Raw genomic sequence first — 27,675 nt, 5'->3', positions numbered from 1 at the left:
GTCCAGTTGTTAGGGGAGGCAATAACGGGAAAGGTAAAAGACAAGACATTCGCTTTAAATCTGCGTTCACATGAGATGCAATTAGCTTTTGTCTTGAGTCAAGGGACTCCTAGACTGTAAGGTTTCGGGGTGAAAGCTGCTTTGGTAGAACAAGCCCTATTTTCTTAGATTGAGTGGCACAGATCAGTAAAGTGACGTGCTCCAAAGATGTGGTGTTTTTAGGCTTTATTGAGGGGTGTTCTAGATGAAGGAAGCCTTAAGTTCTCAACCCCCCCTCCCTTTACCTGACAAGGATACTGCGGACCCTCCCCCCATCCGACCACCGAGATTCCAGAAAGCCTAGAACAGCCCCACAAGGTTCACAGTTAATATCTGGCTTGCTTGATGGAGACAAATCAACTTCGGAGGTGGGGGCCAACTCGTGGGAGACCCCAGCTCCCAGTCGGGCTGCATGGGGCAGAGAACCTGTGGCTTGTTTTAAAGACTTTATCCTATAAAGTGCATGTGATAGGGGTATGAAGCAGAGGGTTGATTTGAAAAATGTTCTTCCTTTTTTAAAAAGAGGAGGGGGGAAGAATCAGACGTTAAATTCTTTTGCAAACATTCATGCCTAAGGAAGGGCTGGATCAGGCAGCCCCGGCCGCCGGAACCGGTCGGACAGGTAGCGAGCTTGTTGACACCGTTATGTTGCAGGGCGCATGCTCACTCCCAAGTTTCCTGGTGCCTTTTCTATTCCACCTTATGAAACTTTTTCCCCGGCGTGGTCTCACGCGCGATTTAAGGCATAGGTGTCGCCGAGCCCGGAGGCTGCGAGTAACCTGGAGTGAGGGGGAGAGTACCGAGCAACGCGGCGGGGGGTGCAGGAAGAGGGCAGGCTAGGCGGGAAGGTGGGCTCCGGACTCCAGGAGCGGGGGGACCCAGGCGCCACCGCCGCCACTAGCGGGGAGCAGCGGGAGGAGGGGGCCGCAGTCGGAAGAGAGGATCCCACCATGCCCAAAGTCTTTTTGGTGAAGAGGAGGAGCCCGGGAGTCTCTGTCCGCAGCTGGGATGAGCTCCCGGATGACAAAAGGGCAGACACTTACATCCCAGGTGAGGAGCGCGGGGGCCGGGCCTGGGCGCGGGGCTCCCGGGTGGGGGCAGGGTGACTGCGGCCCTCCTGCTCGGGATCAGGGCTGCGGTTCCCACCCCTACTCCGTCTCGGTCGGGGTCACAGCGGTGTTGGGAGAGGGGAGCCAGGATCTAGGCTGGGAAACCTGGGACCCCCGGTGCTCTCTCCCTAGACAGGGCTAAATTGCCTGGCGGCAGGACCGTTGGTTGCAGCGCGGGCCAAAGTGGCCTGGAAGTGGGTGGAAGGCACTCGGGGTTCCCTTGCCCCCTACGTCCTCTAAACCGCTCGTGAAGGTCCGCTAACCCCTCGGGAGCGAGGCAAGACGAGGGCACACCCGCCTCCACGGGCGCGAGAGGAAACTTGGCGCGCGGGTTTCTCCGCGGCGCTTGGACCCTGGTGCTTCGTGGGTTGGCCTGAGAACCCGTCTCCCGACACCCTAAGTTAGTTCGAGGGGCGGATGGCTAGGGTAGACTCGTCTACCCTCGGGACGTCGCCCACTTGGCGAGGTGCCCAGGTCCGGGGCGGGGCGGCGGCACCGCCCGCAGGTCAAACTGCCGTGGGCGCCCGGGCGTGACGCCGCGTGTGGTTGAGTGTCGGGGTGCGGCCCCCTCCCTCCGCAGTGAGCCTGGGCTGTCTGCTCCGCGACCCGCCCGAAGACTGCCGCAGCGACGGCGGCAGTAGCAGCGGCTGCAGCAGCAGCGCCGGGGAGCCCGGAGGGGCCGAAAGCAGCTCGTCCCCGCGCGCGCCGGAGCCTGAAACTCCAGAGCTTCACGACGCCCAAGGCACCGATGGACATCTGGCAGCGATGCAGCGCCCGGTTGCCAGGTCAAAAATCAAGGTAGGGTGTCGACTCTGCCCCCGCCGCCACCTGCACCACGCCCTGGCGTCCGGCTCGGGAGCCCCGGCGCCCCTCCCTGCCGCGCCCGCCCGCGCACCGGAGCCCAGGCGCCGCGGACTAGCCCGCCACTCCTGCACCTGCCCCTGAGCCGCAGCCAGGCTCCTAGTGACCTGTCCCCTGCGCCACAGTGCCCGGGCCGCCAGCATCTTAAGCGGATCTAGACCCAGGGTGATGGCCCTGTCTGACGCCGCCCGTGGCTTTGGGAACCATTGAAGATAAAGCACAGATACCCCGCTTCAGCCGCCCACCCTGTGTCCAAAGCCAGACAATTACCTAGACAGCCCGAGATCTCCGGTAAAGAAGTGCTACCCAGGATCTTAGACGTAATGGCCTCTGACATAGTCCCTGGCACATTGAGCTCCTGCGTTTTGTTTCCCTCCTGTGTCTTAGGACACGGTGGACCTCGCAGTCACCGCTATTCCCAGCGCCCTGGTGGAGCCTGTTAGACTGGAAACTTGTTGTGCAGAGCAGTTTAGATTTGCCTTTTCTCTCAAATCTTCAAGAGTTAAATTAGTGGGTAAAAGATAAAAGGGCTCACCTGCGGATTTTTTTTTTAAGCGTTCCTACTCTAGTTGATTGGAATGTCTGTGCCCCTCAAAAGCTATAGACTTGTAGGCAACACTTTATCTGGATGGCCATCAGCACTATGTTGGGTGGAACTTCCATGACCACCTGTTCAAAGGTATCCGCTACCCCCAGGATTAAGGAATCCTGCCCCGCTGACTCACAGCCAGCTAGAGGGGGAAGGGAGGCGACATGTTTTATGCATAAGCCCCAGGTCCTAGCCTGGCCCGTTATAGCGTCACCTTGTTTATAGTAGGCCATAATTCTAGGGCGCCCCAGGGTATCGGCTACCCATGCCCCCAGACCCATGCAGGGAGGGAAGGGTGAACCCAGCCGGTAGTTAGTTGGTAAAGAAAGCGGCGGTTCCTTTTCTCCACCCCACCCCCCCCCCCCCCCCGGGCTGGGCTTCGGAGTGGGTCTTTTCTTTCCCCCGGGGCTGGGCTTCGGAGTGGGTCTTTTCTTTCCCCCCGGGGCTGGACTTCGGAGTGGGCTGGGGCGCATTTGGTTCTGAATTAGAATTTGAGGCTACAGCACCACCGGAAAGACTCGTTGCTGCGAGCTGGGTGGGGTGGGGGGTAGGGGGAGAGATAGGGGAGGGTTAATTCACAGAGGGTGCTGAAGTTTACTGTGAAGCTTGGAAAGCTTCTGGACTGGGTGGGGTTAAGTGGGAGGGAAAAAGTTTTCCTGAAGCGGATAGCTCTTGTCCTTTGGGAAATTCTACAAAGTGCCCCACTTGCATATTTATCACCAGGCTAGAAAGACAATTGTAAAGTTGTTTTTAGAGGGAAGGTAGTTAGTTCGGTTGCCCCTCTTCTAGCCTTAGCTTGATAAGGAGAGAAAGCCACATTTTGGAAGATCACTTTTCTGCCTCAGGCAGGCACAAGGATTGGAACTCCGGATTAAGGGAGTCAATAGACTAGTCACTTCCAAGATAAATTGCCTCTGTGGTGGGGGAGGGGCTTGGGCATATTTGGAGACCTTTTACAAGCAGCCTGCTCCCCACACCTTCCCATTTCCTAGGGAGTTTTTATTCCCTGAAGACATTCAGATTTCTACCCTTCCTTTCTGGTTTTTTTTTTTTTTTTTTTCTCGAGACAGGGTTTCTCTGTATAGCCCTGGCTGTCCTGGAACTCACTTTGTACACCAGGCTGGCCTCAAACTCAGAAATCCCTCTGCCTCTGCCTCCCAAGTGCTGGGATTAAAGGCTTGCGCCACCACTGCCAGGCTAGGTTTTTTTGTTTGTTTGTTTGTTTGTTTGTTTTGTTTTCTAAATTCAAGGTAGATTTCTAAATTCGAGGCCAGCCTGGTCTACAGAGTGAGTTCCAGGCCGTTCTAGCAAGGATGAAGTCCATGGCCTGGAACAATTTTGCCCCCGTAGAGCTAACTGATCATTCTACCTTCCCCGCTGGACAGTCATTCTATAGCTGAGTTGTGGCCCAGCTGTGCGTACTGCTTTAATGACTTATTTTTAAAACCTGAAGACACGCATTGGGCAGTGGGCAGTAGGACCAAAGAAAAGACAGGTCGCAGCCTGTGCCATGCTCAGAGGAAACAAATATCCAGCAGCACACAGTGTGTCTGCTATGTGCAAAGCCACGTAAAGACACATCTACTCTAGAGTGTTCTTTCCAGAACATTCTAGCAGTGGTGGTTAAAGTATCTCAGAACTGGCATTTGTAAATTCTTAGGAACTGTGCAACCTTGAGTAGTTCTTTATTGTGCTAGGCCTCAGTTTCCTTCTCTGTAAAATGAAGGTGTGTGCTCACTAACTGTGGTTATTCTCTGCTCTGGTGGTGAACAAGGACCAGACTAGAAGCACAGAAAAGATAGGATTGCCAAGAGGGAAAGGGTTCTTGCAGGGAATGGGGCACGCAGGGGTGGGGGTGGGGGATTGGTCTCAGGGTGATGTGGGCTGAGCTTTGTGATGGAGTAAGGAAAGGAATCTCTATTCTAGTGAGGAAATGCACACGTTAGGATCAGGGGTAGAGCTAGAGATGACGCCTAAGATCAGATGAGAGAGGGTCCAAGGGGAGAGCCAAGAAGTGTTCCCATCTGGACAGGGGGAAGGCTTCTGAGGAGGAAAGAGTCAACTGGGTTGTCTGACTCCTCGAAACCTCACTCTGAAATATAGTGTGGGTTAAATGAAAGAATGAGCGAGAAATTGTTCTCACTCTTGTGTAGACACAAGCTGCCCAACAGGAAATCGGCTGACAGCCCCACAGGGAAGGTTTTATCAGTGTGCTGACCTGAAGCGGGGGCACCTGAGGTTTGACTGCCTGGCTGTGTGGATATGGTGGGTAGGTCGGGGAAGAAAGCTTGGAACCAGGTTGGGAAGATGCAGTTCATCTCTATGGCTCTGACCTCCCGTTGTAGGCTTTGGGGCAGGTTGTGACGTGATCTCTTTAACTCTGAGGATTCGGTAATTTAAAAAAAAAAAAAAAAAAAACACAACCAAAAAACCAAAAACAAAAACATGCTGTGGCGAGAAGATATGTACATTAGGGTTCAATCAAGGACATTATTTGCAGACCTCTAACTGTGGGCTAGACAGACCTTGGAAATGCAGGTGCTCTCTGTCTTTTAGTCTTACCCAAAACAAATATGGCTGGCAGGACCCATGTGCAAGTAGGGACTAGTGGGTGAACTTCTATTCTTAACTCCATCTGTCCTAATGTGCTCTCTGCTCCCCTTCCCTGGGAGTTCTCCAGAAGTGCAGCCAGGTGTGGTGGTGCACACCTTTAATTCCAGCACTAGAGGCAGAGGTAGTCAGTCGGACTTTTGTGAGTTCAAAAGCAGCCTGGACTACATATCCAGTTCTAAGTCCACCAGGGCTACCCAGTGAGACCTTGTCTCTATTTTTAAAAAAGTTTTCCACCTCTTATGGCTCTCTACTGGGTGGTAACAGTTTGTGTCAAATGTGTGCCCCTTTTATCCTCTCAATTTTAATTATAAACAGTTTTAAAGACAAAATAGTAGATATCTGGCACCTAGTCCCAGTAAGGATGGCCCCTACTGACTTCTATTTCCCCCTTCCCAATTTACAGATAAACTACGGTCATGTTGCCCATACCGAAAGCTCTGATCCTGTAAGATTATAATGCTGGGTGACGTCTTAGCCAGCTTAGTTTGTGTAAATACCCTCTGTGACATCCATGCAGTGGTAACATTGCCTACCAGGGATTTTCTCCGAATGAGCCCATCATTAAGCAGTGGCTGGATGTATTTCAATTATAAGTGGCTCCAAATGTGCCCCAATCACACCCACTTGAATTATGTGTTCACATTGTTAAATGGCTTGTAAATGTGTACTCTCCTCCAGTCTGTTTAATCAAGTCCCTGTAATGTCCAAGCACCGTGGTTGACGTTTCACGTGGCCTTTAGCTGCTTTTAATTTGTGCTTTTTCCCCCCTTCTTTCTTACGTATTTGCAAGTGAATTGTTGGAGCAATGGGTCATTTGCTTGGTAGAGAACCAAACAGTCTGGATTTTGCTCAGTGAGTCACTTTGGACATTTCGCAGGCTCTGTTAGCCTCACTATCCAACAGGGTGGTCCCTGTCACATGTAGCTTTATAAGTCACATAGGATTAAAAATCCTTAGTGCTGCTGAATTGGCTGATCTGGGGTAACGGTTTCCCATCACAGGAGGCTGTATAGGGCAGCGCACTGCCCTGCATGCTTGGTCAGTTACTGGGGTTTGGCTTAAATATGCCACAGTGTATGGGCGACGGGGAGAGTTGTGCTCCATACAGAGGCACTGCATGCTTGTTGCTTTTCTGTGATGGTTGGAGCTGTTGATGCTTGGGGCATAAATATTTTGGTATTGCAAAATAAGCGATATACCTGTTCTGTTCATCTGTTAGCTCTAGCTGATTGGATTAATTAGACTTTTGTTTCGTTCTCCTCCTCTTCCTCATATGCCTCCCCCTACAGTGGCCTTGAGGCCTTGTTCATGCTAATCGAGTACTTTCCCATTGAACCACACCCTAAGACCCTAGCAGGCATATTTCCCTAGAGACAGATTTTCCCAAGCATACTGTTTGGGTTTTGTGGATATGTTTATTAGGGAAGGAAGAAGAATGCTTCATTTTCTGTTTGGTGTGATTGTGCACACATATAATCCCAGATCCCAGGAGGCTGAGGACAGTGGTTTAGCAAGCATCGGCTATATATATATAACCACACACCTCTATTTCAAAAGCTAAAGCATAGCTGGGTGTAGTGGTTTGCGTCTTTAATCCCAGCACTTGGGAGGGGAGGCCAGCGAATAGATATCTGTGAATTCAAGGCCAGCCTGGTCTACAGAGAAACCCTGTCTTGAAAAACAAACAAACAAACAAACAAACAAACAAACCAAAAACGAAACCCAACAACTAGGAAGTCTTGGTTATGAATCAAGATTATTGATGAACAAATCCTTCAGAGATCCTGATTAACTATTTCTTTAAAAAATTGTTTTGGATCTGTATTTTTCTTTGTGTGTATATATGTGTGTGTGTGCGTGCACGTGAGCGAGTGTGTGTGTATGCATGCCACAGCACACATTATGAAGGACAGTTCTGTCCCTTTGTTATATGGGTCTGAGTGAGATTGAACACACGTCCTCAGGTTTGACAGTTGGCACCTTTACCAGCTGAGCCATCTTGTGGGCTTTTATGCTCTCTCTTTCTCTCTCTTAATTGATAAGTATTCATGGTGCATGGTACTGGGCTTCATGAAGGCATTTTCATGTTGTTAGTTATTTTCTTGTTCTTTTGGCTTTAGAGGCAGTGTTTCTCTGTGTAGACCAGGCTGGCCTTGAACTCACAGAGCTCCACCTGCCTTCTGAGTGTTGTGATTAAACGAGTGGGCCACCAGCGTCCAGTGAGTCTCGGTTTTCTTCTGGCGTGTTTATTTACTTATTTTTATGTAAGTGTGTGTGTGTGTGTGTGTGTGTGTGTGCCTGCCTGAGTTGATATGCACTCTGTGTGTGTGCAGGTGGTGGCTGTGAAGGCCAGAAAAGGACATTGCATCATCTAGAACTGGAGTTAGAGGCCCGTTGTAGGTGCTAGGAACGGAACCTTGGGTTTTTTTTTTACAAGAACAGGAAGTGCTCTTACCTGCAGAGCCATCTCTCCAGCTCCACTTAGGGCTAATGAAGCATCCCTTAATCATCTCTTCCTTTGAGGAGATGCTTCATTCTGTCACGTGCAGAAGAGCCGTAGGCAATGCTACCTAGGCCCAGGAGTCCCAAAGGAGTTGGCCGAATGTACTCGGCATGTTTTGAGCAGTTGGATGTAAGTGACTCACATGACACTAGAAATCTTATCCAAATGGCCAGCAGAACGTAACTGTGGACTTGGGTTGCCTCTGCAGATACAGAAGCATTAATTTAATGGCCTGGTCTCTAGTGGAAGCATCACTACATAAAGAACATAAAGAACAAGAACATAAAGGACTTTACCTGGGGGCGTTTTCCTTCCGAAGTTTGATGGGCAATGATCTTCCGGCACCTGGGATGCTGGTGTCAGATCCAGTTCAGGCCCTTGCCCCACTGAGGGCTCCTGACTCTTTCTGACAATGCTTGGTTTGTTGTGGGCTTGGTTGGTTTGTTTTATTTTAATTTTTGGCCACTAAGGCTTGCCTTTTAGAACTTAATTGGAATTTGGCTTATTTTATTACATGAAAGCGGAGCTCCTCCAGGGAACAAACAGGACTGAGAGGAGAGACAAGCCAAGTCCTAAGCTTGGAGAGTCACTCCTCCACTCTTTATCTTGCTCTGAATTAATTTCCAGGCTGATGTCACTTCCCAGCCTCTGTGGTGGTTTCTCTGCTTCACTAATAGGCCTTGGCAAAGTGTTAGTTTCAGATTAAGGTGATCCTCGGGAGAATTTCCAGAAGGCAACATCACATAGTGCAAATCTCCCTCCTGGAGGATGAAACAGGACCCGGGGGTTAGGTGCATTAATAATGTCTGCATCAAACACAAGGGGGGTGGGGGTGGAGAGATGGCTCTGTGCTTGCTCTTACTGAGGACCCAGGTTCAGTTCCTAGCATCTATAAAGTGACTTCTAACCTTTCCATGACTGCAGTTCAGCAGATGTGATCCCCTTTTCTGTGCTCTTCAAAAATGCGTGGCACACATGTGGTGCGCACACATATATATGGCAGACCATTCATAGACTAAACGTTAAATCTAAACTTTTTTTTTTTTTTTTTTTTTTTACTAATTAAATCTTTAAAAAAAAAAAAAAAAAAAAAACCCGAGCCGGGCAGTGATGGCACAAGCCTTTCTTTAATCCCAGCACTTGGGAGACAGAGGCAGGTGGATTTCTGAGTTCAAGGTCAGCCTGGGCTTAACAGAGAAACCCTGTCTCAAAAAAACAACCAAACAAACGAATGATACTGCTGGCTGGTGGAGGGTGAAGGATTATGGTCACACTAAAGGTGAATTCTCTCTCTCCCATCAGAGAGGCGAAAATTTAAAAGCAAAGTAAGGAACTAGGAATTTTGATCAATTATCTTTGTATGTGTATATTTTCCTGTTCTGGTTAAAGTGTGTGTGTGTGTGTGTGAGGGTGTGTGTTTGTGTATATGTGTGTGTGGTGTGGGGGGGTGTTTGTGTGGCTGTGGTGGGAGGGGGTGTCCTGGAACACCTTGCATGAGTTGGTTTTCTCCTTCCATCAGGCACCGTAAGGGTTTCAGGGAAGAGACCATCAGGCCTGGCCGAAAGCATCCTTGTCTTCTGAGCCCTCTCACCCACCCTTGTTACTTTAATTTTATCATTCTAGAATGTTGGAACCGCTCTAACTGTAATGATTTTCTTTTGTTGTTGTTGTTTTTTTTTTTTTAAATAAGTAGAGCCAGGCATGATGGCGCACGCCTTTAATCCCAGCACTTGGGAGGTAGAGGCAGGCAGATTTCTGAGTTTGAGGCCAGCCTGGTCTACAGAGTGAATTCCAGGACAGCCAAGGCTACACAGAGAAACCCTGTCTCGAAAAACAAAAACAAAACAAACAAACAAAAAACAAAAAAACCAAAAAAACAAAAAAAGTAGGTTTCTTCTCTTTAATTCTGTAATTTTCTCCCAAGAGGCAAATACCATTATTCATAGTTTATGGGTGATGAAATTAAGTCTTAGGGAAGTTAAATTAGTTGCTTACATTCTTAGATTATGGGAAATGAAGCCCTTGTTGAATTTAGGAAGCTGGAAAACGTGGCTCTGCGCCTAGTTTCTCACACTACCAAGGAGACTGTGTGGTACCGGTTAGTGCGTTTACACATGGAGAAATTGTAATCTGGGATTTGGGCGTTTGTTGGGTTTTTTTGTTTGTTTATCTTTGAGACAGGGTTTCTCTGTATAGCTCTGGCTGTCCTGGAACTCATTCTATAGACCAGGCTGGCCTCGAACTCAGAGATCCACCTGCTTCTGTCTTCCAGATGCTGGTGTTAAAGGCGTGCGTGATCCAGGATATTAAATGGCACTCCTCATCATGCTCACAGGCTCGTGCAGATAGGCTTTTGGCATTTCTTGCTTCTTTGTGTACTATGATTATTTGTTTGTTGTGTATATGTGTGGGTGGTACGAGCATTTTCAGTCACACACACACACACACACACACACACACACACACACACTGTAGAGGTCAGAGGAAAACAACCCCATGTGTCCTCTTCAGAATCCCTCTCTGCCTTCTTTGATACAGGGCCTCTCCCTGCTCTGGAGGTCACTGGTTCAGCTTGACTGCCCACCCTAGAAATCCTTCTGTCTGCCCCAGCTCTGGGATTGAGCCATATACCACAACCTCTGTCATTTTTTAAGAGTTCTCAGGAGCTAACTCAAATCTTCATACTTTAAGGCAAGGACCTCACTTACTGAGGTGACTCCCCAGCCCGCCACAATCATTTTATAATTAACATGGTTCCGCTGTAATTTTGGTCTAAGTTCAGTTCATGATGTCACTTTGGTATATTACTCTGTAGAACTAAGTAAAGAAATTAGACTGGATACCTAGGTTTTGAACACTGAGGAGAGAGAATGTTAGGTGCATACCTGTGTGAGCATAGTAAAGATGGCCCAGCCAGCAGACATACAACCTAGGGAGGGAGAACTAGTCCAGGAACCAGTCGTGTTTTCTGTGGTAGACAGCCCATCCTGGGAGAAGGGGCCAAAAAACATGGACTGGGGGTGGTGGGTTTTGCAGATATTTTGGGGGTTTTTGAGACAGGTTTTTTGTGTAGCCTTGGCCATCTGGGAACTCCATCTGTAGACGGACCATGTTGGCTTCAAACTCACAGAGATCCACCTGCCTCTGCCTCCAGAGTGCTGCATCACCATGCCCAGCAAGATTGTGTGTTCTTTTTTTTTATTTTTTATTACGTATTTTCCTCAATTACATTTCCAATGCTATCTCAAAAGTCCCCCATACCCCCCCCCCCAATCCCCTACCCACCATTCCCACTTTTTGGCCCTGGCGTTCCCCTGTACTGGGGCATATAAAGTTTGCGTGTCCAATGGGCCTCTCTTTCCAGTGATGGCCGACTAGGCCATCAGATTGTGTGTTCTTAATATGCAAAGGCTCTGAGTTCCATCTCCAGTTCCAAATGTAACAAAGGGAAAAATGCAAGCAATATAACAATACTGGTATTCTGGAAAGAATCTTTTTGTTACTTATTTTTAGAAATCTATTTATTTTTCAGATGTATTTATTTTATGTATATGTGTATGGATGTTTGGCCTGCATGGGTGTCTGTATACCCTGTGAGTGCCTGGTACCTGTATAGGCAAGAAGAGGGCCTTTGATCCCTTGAAATTGGAGTTACACACAGTTATGAGCTACTTTGTAAGTGCTGGGAATTGAACCTGGGTTCTCTGGAAAAGCAGCCAGTGTTTTTAATAGCTGAGCCATCTCTCCAGCCCTTTACTTTCAATTGTGTGTATATGAGGGTAGTATGCACATGAGTTCAGGTACCCTTAGGCCAGAAGACAGTGTCAGATACCCTGGAGCTGGAGTTAGAGGTGGTTATGAGTCATTTGTTACGGGAACTGAACTCAGGGGCTCTGCAAAAACAGTATGACCTCTTGACTGCTGAGCCATCACAACAGCCCATTGTTACTGGTTTAGTTTTTTTTGTTGTTGTTGTTTTTGTTTTTCGAGATAGGTTTCTCAGTATAGCCCAGGCTGTCCTGGAACTCACTCTGTAGACCAGGCTGGCCTTGAACCCAGAAATCCGCCTGCCCCTGCCTCCCAAGTGCTGGGATTAAAGGCGTGTGCCACCACTGCCTGGCATGGTTTAGTTATTCTATTTCTTCAGTGTGAGTAACCCCAAATTTAGTAGGTAAAATAATGTATATTATATTTTCTATTTCTATGGAATGTCTGGGCTAGTTCTTGCTGTCTTTCTATGGAGGTTGCAGCCAGTTGTCCCTGCCTTTTTAAGTTGACCCCTTGCAGAATTGCATTGTCCCCCAGTCATTTTTTTGAAACCCATATTAATAGACATTATGATAGTATCCCATCTATCGCTATTATAGACCAAATTTTAAAGCACCACACAAGAAATACACCTATAATCCAAAATACCTTTCCCTTCTGAGAAGTGATACAGTCCAGCAGAGTTATGGCTGTGATTCTTTGCTGATGGTCTCTGTCTATTTAAAAGAAACATTTATTTTATATATGTGACTGTTTTGCTACATGTATATAGATATACCATGTGTGCCTGGTGCTCAGGGAGGTCAGAAGAAGGCATTGGATCTCCTGGGACTGGAGTTCCAGACAGTTGTGAGCCACCACGTGGATGCTGGGTATTTCCTCTAGGAGAGCAATCATGTTCTTCACTGCTCTGCCGTCTTTCCAGCCCTCTCTTTGTAGCTGCGACTTGGTTGTTGGTTCCTTACACTTTGTCCTTTGTCCTCCGTAATCTTGTCTTTCCGAAACTCACTGGTCTCATTTAGTCTTTCCTCCTCTGTCTTCCAGAGCTCTCTCTTGCCCTTAGGTCCCACCCACTGGGTCCCCATGGTAGACACTGCCCTTCTCTCCACCCCAGTGACTGCTTTCCCAGCACCCCCTGAAGGCTGAGGGGCTTGGCTCCCCTGCAGCCCTCTCCCTTGGTGTTCCACATCCCAGCAATTATGGCTGCGTTTTGACCAAAGGGCCAAGCGGTCAGTTCAGTGCTAATTCAGACAACTCAAGCTAGGTCAAGCCAGTCAGAATGAATTACGGGAAGCAGCCTGGGAAACACTGTCCTGACGTCCTCCTGTTTGCTCCCAGCTGCCCAGCATGCTGACTGTGTACTGCCCTTGGGTGTGAAGGGATGGGAGGCAGCAGTGTGAGTGGACATGCCCGATGGTCCACAAGGCCTCGAATGGAGAAGTCCACACGAGCTCCTCAGAGCATAAAATGTGACCGACCTGCTCTCGGAATGAAGTGGGATGACATACTGGCAGCCTCTATACCCGTGGCTGCCGCACCCCGTGGATCTAATCCATTCGAAAAGAACACTGTGTCTGTGCTAAACATGCACAGATCTTTTTCTTGTCCCTTGTCCTTATTCCCTAAATAGTACAGCCTACAACTAGACACATAGAGTTTACGTTGGTACAAGGTATTCTAGACATCTTGTGTAGGTCACGTAGATGTGGATGGGATGATATGGGTAACTGCACCCAGCACCATGGGGGATCTGTATCGGACAGGGCCTGAGCACCCACAGCATGGTGGTATCTGCAGAGGATCCTGTTGCCAATCCTGTGTGTGCCAAAGGGTGACCTTACAGACGCTAAGGACTACTGCCTAGCCTCGTGTCTTTTTCCTCTGGCTGCCTTCCCCTCCACTAGTGACACATATTTATTTATTTACTTGCTTATATTTACTTGTTTATATTTATTTATGAAGGTGCTGGGATGGAGCACAGGGCCTGCATGCCCACGTGAGAGCCCTGGTGCTGAGCTGCTTCTCCAGTCTTTGGGCTTCTTACAGACAGTTCTGGCAGAGCCATTGAACCATCTACAGCAGCAGTCCTCAGCTTTTTATCTCCAATGACCCTTTCACAGGAGTTGGCTAGATATTAGACATTTCCAGTACTATTTGTAACAGTGGCAATATCACAGTTACGAAGTAGCAACAAAAAGTGATTTTTATGGTTGGGGGTCATCACAACACAGGAACTGCATTAAAGGGTCGCAGCTTTAGGAAGGCTGAGAACCACTAATACACAGGGTCTGACCCGGTGGCCTTTGAGCACATCAGATCTGGTATTTCACATCATACAGATACCAATTCAGTGTTTGTCCACGGGGACAGCAAATGAGGCTGAGAGCCCTGAATTGGGACTGGGGGGCAGTCGGGAGACTGGAGTTCAGTTGTGATCTCACTGGTAATAAGGCTCTGGAACCCTGGCCAAGTCATTTTCCCAAAGTGATGCTTTCCCAATTTTGTGCATGGTTGGGATGTCTGGCCCTGGGGTGTGGCCCAGCTAGGCAGGTTTCACCTGAATGATGTTATCTGAGCCTAACTCTGTAAGTGGTAGTGACCCTGGGTTAGACTGGAAGGTCAAGTGAGGCTTTATTCATAGCTAGCACCTTGGAGCCCCTGCAAGTTGCTCTGGCTTTCCACATGCCTAGCTTGGGAGGGAGGCAGTGAAGAGACCAGGTGACCCATATCCCAGAATTACCACGTCATTTCTGCTCTCCATTATTCACGAGCCTGCCTAGGTTCAGGGGGAGAGAAATCCTCTCCGTCCTCCCCTACTCCTTTCTTCAAGTTTGAATTATGTTTATCTGTTGTGTGTGGGTATATGGTGGTGTGTGACAGCGTGTGGGAGTTGGTGTCCGGAATGAAATTAAGGTCATCAGTCTTTGTCATCAAGGTTGGCAGCAAGTGCTTTCGTTCACTGAGCCATCTCTGCAGCGCCATTTCTATGTCTTGGTGCCTGGAACCGTACTCAAGAGGCGCAGAAGAAAGGGCTGACTGTGTCTGTCTTTGGGAACTATTCACAGCAGGACCCAGACCCCTTCCTTCTGTTCCTCCATCCTCAGTGTTTGCTTCCTCCTCATAGCCCATGTGTGGCTGCTGGGACTCTAACCACTGGGAACCTCTTCTCTCCCTTAAGGGACTGTCTTTTTCATCAGTCAGGTGGTGGTCCCATGCCTTGTCAAAAGGCTGCTGTAAGTCTGTGCAGAGACAGGAGTCAGACGTCTGCTGGAGGGAGACAGGAAGAATGCTATGCAGAAACATTTCTCTGTACCAGTCCTGTCACACCTTCCCCAAAGCTGAGCCTACGTGCACCTTAGAGGGAGCAGAAGAAGCCACAGCCAGGCTCAATCTAGCAAGAAAAGATGTCCAGATTTCCAAGTGAGCCCCCGTGATCTCACGTGCTCTCTTTCTCTCTCTGCTCCCAGTTTACCACCGGCACATGCGACAACTCTGTGATTCACAACTGTGACCTTTGTGGCAAGAGCTTCCGCCTGCAGCGCATGCTCAACCGTCACCTTAAGTGCCACAACCAGGTAAAGAGGCACCTGTGCACCTTCTGCGGCAAGGGCTTCAATGACACCTTCGACCTGAAGAGGCACGTACGCACGCACACTGGTAAGGCTGCAGGTGTGCTTTGCTCAATTTCTGTTCCTATGTGGTCATCCCTCCCCACCCCAAAGCAAGTTAGCAGTGTGGAGCAGGACGATATTTCTGGAAGGGACACAGGATGAGGCATTTGGGGCTATCCCTGACTCTGCCACCTGCTAGCCTTGTCACTGGGGGCGTGCAGGCCACCTCTCCAATGTCTGAATTTACTCCTGTAGGACAGGTATGGTATACAGGTTCAAGTGAGGCTAACACACTGTACTCTCTACTGTAATGTGCCCCCTTAGTCTGGCTGCAGAGTGGGATGTTTTAAGGCCGGCTTCAAATATTTTGTGCCTCTTTTCTGACTCTTAAAGTCATTAGTTTGGTTTTGCTTTGCTTTGCTTTCTTTCTTTCTTTTTTTTTTTTTTTTTTTTTGGTTTTTTGAGACAGGGTTTCTCTGTATAGTCTTGGCTGTCCTGGAACTCACTTTGTAGACCAGGCTGGCCTCGAACTCAGAAATCCACCTGCCTCTGCCTCCCAAGTGCTGGGATTAAAGGCGTGCACCACCACTGCCTGGCTTTTGCTTTGCTTTCTTAAGAAAAGGTACGGGTTGGCCTTGAAATCTCTAATCCTTTCTCCTTTGCCTCCCAAGGGCAGGGATTGCGGGTGTGCACCACTGTGCAGTAAGCCCGACTCAGGACTCATGATTCTCCTGAAACAGCAGAACAGCTTCCTGCTGGAGCATGCGTCCTCCTTTAGGCCTTTTCCTTGGCTTCCCAACTTTTCTTCTTTCTCTTTTTTGTTAAATGCCGGGGATAGAATCTGAGGCCTTGCCACTGAGCTATGCTGGGCCCATTTTCCAACTTAAGCAGTGTGGATCTGAGACTTCCTCTTGTGTGTCCCAGAGAGTCTGTGGTGGGAGATGACCTTTTGCCTCAGTCTCAAACCTGCTGATTGGTCACAGGCTTCATTAGTTTATCTTAGGCACATCTGGCCTCTAGGCTTCTGCATCTGAGGTCCCGTCCCCACCTTTGGTCCAGTAAGCCCTGGAGGAGAATTGTAAGGATGCCACTTCTCCGCTCTGAGTTCTGCAGCTCCTGGTAGAATGGATACAGATGTCTCTCTCCATTTCACATGAGGCCTTTCACTGTGTGGGTCACATCATCAAATCTCCAAGGACTTAGCCTAAACTATTAAATCCTGCCCTGACTACTACCCACCTTCTCAGCAACCTGCCCTGACTACTACCCACCTTCTCAGCAACCTCGAGCTGTGGGTATAGGCCCCATCCCTCCAATTCTTTGAGAATGTATGGTTGTGGAAGGTGAAGTACCCACATCTCTTTCCAGACTGAGCCTTCAGCCCTTTCAGCGTCCCCCGGGGACCTTCCCAGGTCCTGTGGGTTCCATTTTCTTTCCTAGTTCTTGTTATGCTCGCCCGCCCTTCCTTCCTTCCTTCCTTCCTTCCTTCCTTCCTTCCTTCCTTCCTTTTTAGAGACAGGGTTTCTCTGTGTAGCCCTGGCTGTCCTGGAACTCGTTTTGTAGACCAGGCTGGCCTTGAACTCAGAAATCCGCCTGCCTCTGCTGGGATTAAAGGCGTGAGCCACCACTGCACTTTATTTTCCTTAAGAGTGGTGACATGAGCCTGGCAAGAGTGTCCTCCACATTACAGAGTGGACTGCTCTACAAATTCCTTTCTTATGGGGGGCGGGGGTGGGGCGGGGAGCATGAGGGCTGAGATAGGATTTCTCTGTGTAGCCCTGTTTATACTAGAACTCAACAAACTGGCCTTGAGCTCAGAGATCCACCTGCCTCAACCCCTCAAGGGCTGAGATTAAAGGCATGTGCCTACTACACCTGCCTGTACCTTTCCTTAAACAAGCAAACAAGGCAGGGTGGTGGTGGTGCACACCTTTAATCCCAGCACTCGGAGGCAGAGGCAGGCGGATTTCTGAGTTTGAGGCCAGCCTGGTCTACAGAATGAGTCTAGGACAGCCAGGGCTATACAGAGAAACCCTGTCTCAAAAAAAGGGGGGTGGGGGGCTGTAGAGATGGCTCAGTGGTTAAGAGCACTGACTGCTCTTCCAAAGGTCCTGATTTCAAATCCCAGCAACCACCTGATGGCTCACAACCATCCATAATGAGATCTGATGCCCTCTTCTTCTTCTTTTTTTTTTTGTTTGTTTGTTTGTTTGTTTTTCGAGACAGGGTTTCTCTGTACAGCCCTGGCTGTCCTGGAACTCACTCTGTAGATCAGGCTGGCCTCGAACTCAGAAATCCGCCTGCCTCTGCCTCCCGAGTGCTGGGATTAAAGGCGAGCGCCACCACATCTGGCCTGATGCCCTCTTCTTATGCTGTGTCTTAAGACAGCTACAGTGAACTTACATATAATAATAAATAAATCTTTAAAAAATACAAAGCAAAAACAAACAAGCAAAAAGTATTTTTTACTAAACTGAACTTTGGTGAAATTATATACCCCAAAATGCCTAGATGTAGAGGTCTGCAACTAAAACCAAGTAAAAAAATCAGAATATTTCTAGCCTTAGAGGTCATTACCTTCTTTCTGTTAACCTGCTTTCCCTCCAAGGGAAGTCACTATCATGACGTCTAATGAATATGAGTGTTTTTAAACTTGATGATATAAATCAGATCTGTATTTGCTTTGAATCTGACCACAAGTTTTTTTTTTATCTCTAAAGATTAATTAATCAAGTAAATAATTAATACAGGAAATTGAATCCAGAGCCTTGAACACACTGAGCCAGGTGTTCTAACATTAACCTGTATATTCTGAAAGTGGTCTCACAATCTTGCTTAGACTGGCCTTGAACTCACAGAGTAGCCCTGGCCAGCCTTGAACCAGCAATTCTAGTGATTGAGAGGCATCATTTGGCTGCTGCTTTGGGACTAGCAGCAATGAGATGTGGTTTAAGACTAGATTTTGAAGACTTAATGAAAAAAAATCTCAAATTTTAATGTAGATTCCACGTTGAACTGGTAATGTTTAAATAAAGTTTAAACTGTATCGTTTTAGATAATCTCTTTAAGTCCCAGCACTCAGGGTGCAGACCAGGAAGATCTCGGAGAGTTCTAGACAACCTGGTCTACATGTGGAGTCCTAAGCCATCCAGGGAGATTCCGTGAGACCCTGCTTTAAAGAATCTCATCTGTTTCTATTTATTTGTTTACTTATGTTTTGAGGCGGGGTCTTCTGTAATCTCGTCTGGCCTTGAACTCTACCTTCTGCTTTAGTCTCTTGAGTACTGGAATTGTAGGTACATTGCCACTGTACCTGGCTCCTTCGGGAAATTTCTAAGTTTTAAGGTAGTTTGCCCCTTAATTTCTATTGGACAGCACTGTCATAGTTGAAATTGATGCCTAGACATTTTTAGAGTTTTAATGATAACTTTTGCTTTCAAAGTAATAAACAATATGCACTGTGGGAAAGGCGTGAGCCCGTCTCCACACCCAGACTCCTGTGCTAGCCTCCAAAGATTACTGGATCATAAAGAAGAGCTGGGGGCTACATTTATCTTATCTGGTGACAAACATGTAGAGTCACTGACCTGCGCAGGCCATGGAGCTAGGGACTGGAGGGAGGAGATCAGGCCTATGATTGTCTCCTGGTAAAGACATGGAAAACTTTGGGAGGTCTTGGATGTGTTTGTTCATGAGACCCAACCTCACAAGCTCCAAAAGACCATCCTAGACTTTAATGGGAACTTGGTCTTTGCCTTTGGTCGAGCTGTGAACATTAGGGTTTGGCTGCTGACTATTCTAAGTGTTGTATTTAGGTCAGAAACAAAGATATAGACACTCAGCACAAATACAGGAGACAGCTGGGTGAGGGATGTGTTTGCATAGAGTCCAAAAAGACCAAGGCTTACTTAGCGTTTTAAAAATCTGGCAAGAATCCTAGGGACCACCATTAGATGGACAATCAGGCTAATTTTGCCTCTCACCCATACCACCAACAGGATCTCTTAGCATCCCAGCAACTGCGGAGGACATCTAATTAGAGACTCAAAATTCACAGAAAAATTCTTGAAAAAGATTCAGGGAAACCAGAGCCTGAATATGTCTTACATTAATATCCAAACAGATGAAAGAAAAGATTAGGAATCCTTTTCTGGGTATGACTTCACCAAGAAAAAAAGTAACCACAGGATTCTTTGTTCCTATCCCTGTTTCTGTCTCTCTGTGGGGTGTGTGTGTGTGTGTGTGTGTGTGTGTGTGTGTTTGTGTGTGTGTGTCCATCCGGGCAAGGGTGTGATCCAGATGATAGCTCATTAAATATTTGAATAAACCAAGAGGTGCCGAGGAAAAGCCCCATAGCATTTTTTAAATGTATCCATAGCTGGTCATGGTGGTACATGCCTGTGATCTCAAGGAGGAGAAGCCTGAAGGGTTGTGAGTTCCAGGACAGCCTGGCCTAAACAATGATTACTTTTTATTATTTATTTATTTATTTATTTATTTATTGGTTTTTCAAGGCAGGGTTTCTCTGTATAGCCCTGGCTGTCCTGGAACTCACTCTGTAGATCAGGCTGGCCTTGAACTCAGAAATCTGCCTGCCTCTGCCTCCCCCAAGTGCTGAGACTAAAGGTCTGCGCCACCACTGCCCAGCTTAAACAGTGATTTCTAGACAAGCAACAGACACCCCTCCCCACCACAAATACACAAAACCCAACAAGCCGTCATTAACAACATCAACGAAAGCAGTTTTTGTTCTAAATAGTCTTGGGCCCCCGCAAACCGGAAGCAGTTCCCCGTTAGGATGACTTAACGGAAGAGGGTTCCTGAGAGGAACTTGTCAAGCAGTGAGGGCAGCTGGGGTTTAGTGTTGACCTTCAATCTATCCTGTCCACAGTTTGTGGGGGACCTTTCTATACCCATTTCAATCTGACATAGTTGAAGATAGTTTTCACTCCCTGTCATTGGGAAAGGTACTGGCTAGTGCCCAATCCCAGGAGAAGGGGGTGCCTAGGAGCTGGTAGCTGCCAGCCCAAGAAGTGGGTCTGGGGGCGGAGCCAACACTACCTTCCATATACTTCACAGATGTCCCAGTGTCAGGGACAGGATCACAAGGGCCAGACTCACCCACATCGAAGCAGAGAGAGGACCCAGCATCAAAAAAGCCCAAAACATGTATGTTCGTTCAGTTCACAGCCCGAGAAAAGCACTGTGGATCTGTGTTTACAGAACATTCTTTTGGATTTGGGCTTTTTTTACTTAGGCCAGCTAGGGTTACTCCCTAAGAGTGGCTGCCTGTTGGCAGAAATGATTTATTTTGGGGGAGAGAGATCTGTGCGTTTGAGTGAAAAATACTGACGGGGCCGAGGCCTGTGCTAGATCGAAGGGGTATGGCAGCGGGTGGCTGGAACATACGGAGAAGGGAGGGGGAGTGTGTGCAGTAGAGAAATTAACAAAAATAATAATACTGGGCTGGAGAGATGGCTCAGTGGTTAAGAGCACCGACTGCTCTTCCGAAGGTCCTGAGTTCAAATCCCAGCAACCACATGGTGGCTCACAACCATTCGTAATGAGATATGACGCCCTCTTCTGGTGCATCTGAAGAGAGCTACAGTGTACTTAGAGATAATAATAAATAAATCTTTAAAAAAATATACTAGCCAGGCATGGTGGCACACGCCTTTAATCCCAGAACTTGGGAGGCAGAGGCAGGCAAATTTCTGAGTTCAAGGCCAGCCTGGTCTACAAAGTGAGTTCCAGGACAGCCAGGGCTATACAGAGAAACCCTGTCTCGAAAAACTAACCAAAAAAAGAAAACAAAAATACTGGTACAAGCTAGACTCCATACCGAGTGTCCACGCCCACACTACTCAGTATGGTTTGAGGACCACAGCATCACCCGGGAGTTGGTGGGCGTGCACAGTTGCACATTTTGATGCCTCAAAGGTGCCAACCTTGTTGTTGAGGTACAGTATTCATCAAAAGAATTTTTTGTTTTCCTGTTTGGTAAAATGAATGCTTCTGCTGTGGAAGATTTTGGATGACATAAAAAAAAAAAAATAGAAAGAAAGAAAATGATAGCAAGCGTCAGCTACCATAATGGCTGATCAGGCCAAGAGGTTGGTTAGGCCTGGAAAGATGACTCACAGCTCTGAGGGTGTGGTGGCTCATGCCATTAATCCCAGCTCACAGAGGCTGAGGCAGGGGAATTACTGAAGTTCAAGGTCAGCCTGAGCACTTGGTTTTACTGGCAGAGAACCTGGGGTCATTTACACCCACGTGGTATGGTACCATCATCTGTAACTCCTGTAGGGGATTTGATGACACCTTCTGACTTCTGCAGGCACTGCACTCACATGGTGTACATACATACATGTATAAAAATAAATGTTTTTTTGTGTGTGTGTGAGGTTTTTTGTTTGTTTTGAGACACTGTCTCACCACGTAACTCTGGCTGACCTAGAACTTAATAGATAGCCTAGGCTAGCCCCAAACTCCCAGGAACTGAGATTGCCACCATGCTGCCATGACTAAAAATATATACATCGTTTAAAAAAATAAAAATGAGGGCTGGGAGATGGCTCAGAGATTAAAAGCACTGACTGCTCTTCCAGAGGCCCTGAGTTCAATTCCCAGCAACCACATGGTGGATTACAACCATCTGTAATGAGATAGGATGCCCTCTTCTGGTGTGTCTGAAGACAGCTACAGTGTACTCATAAAAATGAAATAACTAAATAAACAAACAAATAAAATTTCAAAAAAAAGAAAAGAAAAGGCTGACTCAAATAGGAAGTCCCAGTGGTTTAAGCCTAAGGACCCCACACTTGATCCCAAGAACCCATGGGGAAAACCAGGTGTGGTTGACCCACCCATAGGGCCTGGGGGTGTAGCTCAGTTGGTGAGTGGCTTGCCTAAGAAGTGCAAATGTATTAATTTAATCTCTAATAGCATATATAACCAGTGTGGAGGCCCTCTCCTGTAGTTCATCAATTGGGAAGTGGAGGCAGGATATTCAAGGTTAGGCTCAGCTACACAGTTGAGGCCAGCCTGAGCTACAGGAAGACATTTAAAAAAAAAAAGCAAAACCCAACAATCCATCCCTCTGGTTGAAGTAAAGAAGGCCCGTGCCTTCCCTGTGGGCTGCGTTCCACAGAGAGAACCCGAGGAATTCCAATTTGAGGTGAGGGCTAGGGAGGGGCTGCCCACAGGACAGGGGGCTTTCTTACCTTATCTTCCATCAGGGGCTATATTGAGAGAGACCAGAAGGCAAACAAACCCCAGCCTGACTAAAGCAGAGAGGACAATGGTGTCTTTGTTTGGGGCCAAGGAGAAAGATTGCCTGGATTGGGAAAAATGCAGATCAGAAGTTTAAGGCAGGGCTGCTAGCCTAAGAACCCTGGAATCCACTCCCCACAGCCCAGCTCACCTGTGGTGTCGCCTCATCCGTGGTTTCATTTAGATTTTAACTTACATATTTGTTTTTACCTAAAAAGATAATAATATATTTACGTGGGGGGTGGGGCGGGATGGTGGAAAATGAGATTTAAAAAACAAAACAAAACACCCAAGATTCTTTTCCAGCCCCAGTTTGCTTCTGAAAGTGATTTGCCATTTATTCTTTGTTTGTTTTTTGTCCTGGAAGCTTCGAAGGCACATGGCTGCTCTCCTGGGAAGGAGACCCTGGCTTGCTTGGTGTCTGCATTGTGGAACCTCACTCCTTTTCCTCATTGTCCATGTAATACGAAACCATGACAAATCCCATCACAGAGGCACAGTCCTTTCCTAGTTCCCAGAAGTCTTTGCTTCCATTTTCAGGTTGTTTTCTGTTTTATTTAATTCTGACCACCATGAATTTTCTTGCATATCCTTTGCCCACCCATGCAAGTCTATCTCTGATGTAACCTCCCACAGGTGAACTTACTAGGCCAAAGGGCAGGAGCACTCTGGGTTTCACAGGCATTGCCTCTTTGCCTTCCTAGAGGCGGCCCTCAGTGTCTTCTCCCACCAGGAGGCCAGTGTCAGAGCTTCTTGTTGGAGTTCACAGTTGGCTCAAAATCAGGAAAGGAACATTTGACCCAGAGGAAGGAAAGCAATCAGAAAGTTCCAGAAGTGGGGACTTTACCTGGAGATGTGGGATTTGAAATTCAGCTTAGTGTTGGGAATAAACAAACACACACACACAAAAAGAATGAAAAACTCAAAAGTCTTTGTTGACAACACCCCAGAAGAACATATATATGTGTGTATGTATATAATCTATATACACATGTATATATGAATGTATGTATATGTGTGTGTATATGTATGTACGCATGCATGTATGTATATATGAATGAACTAGGTAATAAAGGTGTCGGATAGAAAATTCAAAATGGGGACTGGAGAGATGGCTCAGCGGCTAAGAGCAGTGACTGTTCTTCTAGAGATCCTGAGTTCAAATCCCAGCAACCACAAGGAGGCTCACAGCCATCTGTAACAAGACCCGATCCCCTCTTCTGGTGTCTGAAGACAGCTACAGTGTATTTACATACAATAAATAAAATAAATCTTAAAAAAGAAAAGAAAAAATTCAAAAGAGCAGGCAGTGAGGGATGGCTCAGCCAGCCTCCTAGGGACCATTTTTTAAAATCCTTTTTTGTTGTGAAATACAGAATTCATAACAAAAGGTATAGGTGGAAGACAAATCCTGAGTACTTAGGGATAGGGCAGGCAGGGGACCCTGCTTCCATTGTGTTGAGCTGGATTCTAAACACCGAGATCCTAGCGCCCTGAGACTTAGTGTTTGCCAGCTCTTGTGCCTGTGATAGCTCAGTTAATCCTCAGAGCAGCCCTCCTGGGTGTGAGAACTATCTGCATTTCGTGGGTGAGGCGATTGAGCGGTATCGGGAGTTAACAGATTGACCACGGACTCCGTTAATGAGTGGCAGATGGGCAGTGCTGTGCTTCCCAGTGGCCTTGGACTTTGGAACCCAGGTAGGTGTCAGTAGGTTAATTTATGTCTGGTAGCAGATGGTGCTTTTGGTTCCCAACCAACCTGTTCTTTTGACTAGGGTAAGATTGGTTTTTGTTAGAGAGGGAGGTGATGGGCGTGGCCTCGGTGTTGTGGGTGGGGCTTAGATCCTCTTTACACAGGTCTATCTCTATTCCCTTGAAGGTGTGGAGACTGGATTTTATTCATTCAAGCCCAGGAAGAAGCTTTTTTGACAAAACTGTCTGTCTGCCAGGAGTGAGATTATAGTCAGAAGAGGAAGCAGGAACACTGGGGCAGGGAACAGGTTTATAAGGTAGAGATGTTATAACTAGAGCTTTTATGGTCTGTCTCCTTCTGTGTCTATATCATGAAGTACCTACCCATCCTCAAAACCAGACTCCGTGCCTATACTATATCCTTTTAATGAAAAAACCTCTTAGTCAGCCCCTTTCTTTACTGGCCAGGTGATGATGTGGGCCCCTGAAATCTCTTAACCTTCTTAGACCTTGCTGGGTGCTCTGCCCATAGAAGATATGTGCAGAGTATGCATTAAATACTGCAGGGAAGGCTGATCTCTGGGTCACCTGCTGGTCTCTGGGTCACCCCAGGAATAAATAGGAAGCTCTATGTCAAGAGTCAGAAGTGTTCATTTCTCAGATATGTATATATGCAGTTGAGTATCATACAGCCATAAAAAATGAAATTATGTCACCTCATTTGAAGTAAGATAAGTGACTCAGACATATTGTTTGTGTCTCTCATGTAGAACCTAGGTTTTGTTTGTTTGTTTGTTTGTTTGTTTTTGTTTTAAGTAGAAAGTGGACCATTAAAGTGGAGGAAGTTGGGGCTGGAGAGATGGCTCAGCGGGTAAGAGCGCTGACTGCTCTTCTGAAGGTCCTGAGTTCAAATCCCAGAAACCACATGGTGGCTCACAACCACCCATAATGAGATCTGACACCCTCTTTTGGTGCGACTGAAGACAGCTACAGTGTACTTATTTATAATAATAAATAAATCTTTGGGCCAGATCGAGCAGGGTTGACCTAAATTCAATTCCCAACAACCAGATGAAGGTTCACAACTATCTGTACAGCTAGTGTGTGCTCATATACATAAAATAAATCTTTGAGAGAGAGTGGGGGTGGGGGGCCGAAGAAGGGAGTGCAGGAAAGCTAACTCTTTTCATTTGCCTTGGGGTGGTCGAGGGAGAAATGCCTTCCCCCTTCCTCACTCCTCAAGCCCTATGCCTCGTGTGGCAGCACAGTAGAAATGGCCCTACCCCTGCCAGCTTTGGCATTGGGCAAGCTGGCTGGAGTCAGTGCTGGAGAGCTTGCCTTGGTGGTGCAGGCACAGGAGAGCTGGACAGCTGACCAACTTAGTTACCTCCTATGTAGTCACATGACTCAGGTTGGCCTTGGACTCCCCATCTTTCTGCCTCCACCTCCCTCAAGTGCTGGGATAGCAGACATGGGCTTCTGAACTTGGCCCCTTCTGATGGACTCTCCCTGTACCCGGTAGCCCAGGTGGCTCTCACACTCTAACTGGGATTACAGAATACCACTGCCTGCAATGTTTCATTTAAAAAACAAAATGAAAAAAAAAATGACACAGCTAGTCATCTGTGTGTGTGTGTGTGTGCATGTGTGATCGTACACATGTGATAGGAAGGGGTAGGCCAATGATGCCAAGTGTCCTCTTGACACCACCTTGTGCCTCTCCCCCCACCCCCCAGTATGTTCCCGCTCAACATTTATTTAGCGCACATAAGGTATATGTGTGGATGTCTGCCTATGCATGCCATGTGTGAGTTTGGAGGTCAGAGGACCAATGGGAACCAATTCTTTATGTTCTTCCACCATGTGAGTTCAGGTGTCCAAACTCAGATGGTCAGCTGTGATGGCTAACTCCTTTAGTGAGCCACTGAGTCGCCTCATTGTGTCCCTATCTCCCACAGCACCTTTTTCTGAGAAAGAGTCTCCCACTTGGCCAGTGAGTGCCAGGGGTCTGCCTGCCATTGATTCCCAGAAACTGGAGACATGGTTTCATGGTGTAGCCCAGGCTGGCCTTAAAATCACAGAGATCTGTTTGCCTCTCTGCCTTTGAGTGCTGGGATTAAAGGCGTGTGTTACTGTAAATGAATTACTTAACATGGCTACAAGCACAGTTCTGAGCAAATGGGAAATGTTTCAGATTTCTTTCCCTTCATCGATGCTATTGTTGAATTAAGACTTGTAAAGGTCACAGTTTTAACATTAATCCAGTGGAGTGTTTTGGGACCTGGCAGCCACCATGTTCTTGCCCGGCTGGGGACTCAGCATAGAAAACTCTGGTCTTCGGCATATAAAGTAAGCCCTTTTCCCTGGTCCTTCATTTCATTTCGTCTCTGCAGTGCTTGGCACAGTGTAAGCTCTGCGCTGCCTCCCACGATGTCCAGCACAGAGGCTGGGGTAGTATTCCCTGCTCTCTGCCTTCCTCCCTACCCCGTTTCTGTCCTTCGTTCCCTAACCCTTGCTTCCCTAAGACGGCCCCTCCAAAAAACTTATTCTAGGATTTTTGTCTCAGAGGAATTCCCGGGAAACTGTCAGTACGTAAATTGAAAACACTTGACCTGGCTGATAAAAGACGAGACCATTAAATTAGATGAAAGAAAGTTAATCTCTCTCCCAGAGCCAAGTGGTGGGTTCTGGCTCACTGGCGCCCACATGTGTTAGGTTTGTTCAGCTGGCTGCCAGAACCCTGGTACATGGTTCTGGTCCCACTCTCCCCACATCAAAGTTCTTAGCCAAGGGAGACTTTTATGGCTTGGTCCGGAGGGAAGCTTGGGCGTGGCTCTGACGAACTGGTGACCTTCTGCCCCTTGTCCTTGCAGGCATCCGCCCCTACAAATGTGAGGTGTGTAACAAGGCCTTCACCCAGCGGTGTTCCTTGGAGTCCCACCTAAAGAAGATCCACGGGGTACAGCAGCAGTATGCCTACAAGCAGCGTCGCGACAAACTCTACGTGTGTGAGGATTGCGGCTACACGGGCCCCACCCAGGAGGACCTGTATCTGCATGTGAACAGTGACCATCCAGGGAGCACATTTCTCAAAAAGACTTCCAAAAAGTTGGCGGCCCTTATGCAGAACAAGCTGACGTCCCCGCTGCAGGAGAATTCCACCCTGAGTGAAGAGGAGGAAAAAAAGTGAAGAGCGAGCAAGAAAAAGCAGAGGAGAGACGCCGGCGCCACGTTTACTCCGACTTATGGTCTGAGGCGTACCCCTCTGCTCCCCTGGATCTTTTCATATTCAGTCCACCTCTCTCTTCTTTTGGGACAGCAACAGTAAGAAGCACCCCAAAGTTGTCAGTCATTCTGCCACAACAGGCCCTGTGAATTGTTTCTTGGTGGCTGAGGTCACATACGGGTTTCTGTGTGTATGTGTGTCTGTCTGTCTGTCTGTTATGTGTGGGTTTTTTTTTGTTTCCTAGTAGAATTTTCACGTATGAATAGAGAGAGGTGTTCTTAAAGAGACTGTCATCTTAAGGTGCCTTGAAATGCTTCCCATGCAAGGAAAATGTATATTCTTCTGAAAGAGTTTACAGAAATTATTTTAATAAATGAAATGTTCGTGTGAAA

At 47.5% G+C, this 27,675-nt stretch overlaps 1 protein-coding gene across 3 annotated transcripts; it reads left to right on the top strand.

Annotated features, from left to right (window-relative positions):
* The first annotated feature begins 769 nt into the window (after positions 1 to 769).
* On the top strand, positions 770 to 27,675 carry Ovol2 (ovo like zinc finger 2). 3 transcript variants are annotated; one of them, NM_026924.3, is made up of 4 exons: positions 770 to 1,089; positions 1,729 to 1,946; positions 14,950 to 15,139; positions 26,931 to 27,675. In NM_026924.3, the coding sequence occupies exons 1-4, from the start codon at positions 990 to 992 to the stop codon at positions 27,245 to 27,247; spliced, it is 825 nt and encodes a 274-aa protein (NP_081200.2). In that variant the 5' UTR covers positions 770 to 989; the 3' UTR covers positions 27,248 to 27,675. The 3 variants fall into 3 exon arrangements, with proteins under 3 accessions (NP_081200.2, NP_694455.2, XP_006498607.1); NM_152947.2 differs by lacking the exon at positions 770 to 1,089 and adding an exon at positions 1,488 to 1,548; XM_006498544.4 differs by lacking the exons at positions 770 to 1,089; positions 1,729 to 1,946 and adding an exon at positions 2,180 to 2,300.

Source organism: Mus musculus, chromosome 2 (genome assembly GCF_000001635.26).
Source record: "Mus musculus strain C57BL/6J chromosome 2, GRCm38.p6 C57BL/6J".
NCBI classification, from domain to species: Eukaryota; Metazoa; Chordata; class Mammalia; order Rodentia; family Muridae; genus Mus; species Mus musculus.
This window is presented reverse-complemented; position numbering and strand designations above follow the sequence as displayed.

Excerpts from the sequence above, each read along its gene's own strand:
- Ovol2 (NM_026924.3), top strand. The coding sequence starts at position 990 with ATGCCCAAAGTCTTTTTGGTGAAGAGGAGGAGCCCGGGAGTCTCTGTC. Across the intron at positions 1,090-1,728 it reads GGCAGACACTTACATCCCAG|TGAGCCTGGGCTGTCTGCTC; the intron begins GTGAGGAGCGCG and ends CTCCCTCCGCAG. Across the intron at positions 1,947-14,949 it reads TTGCCAGGTCAAAAATCAAG|TTTACCACCGGCACATGCGA; the intron begins GTAGGGTGTCGA and ends CTCTGCTCCCAG.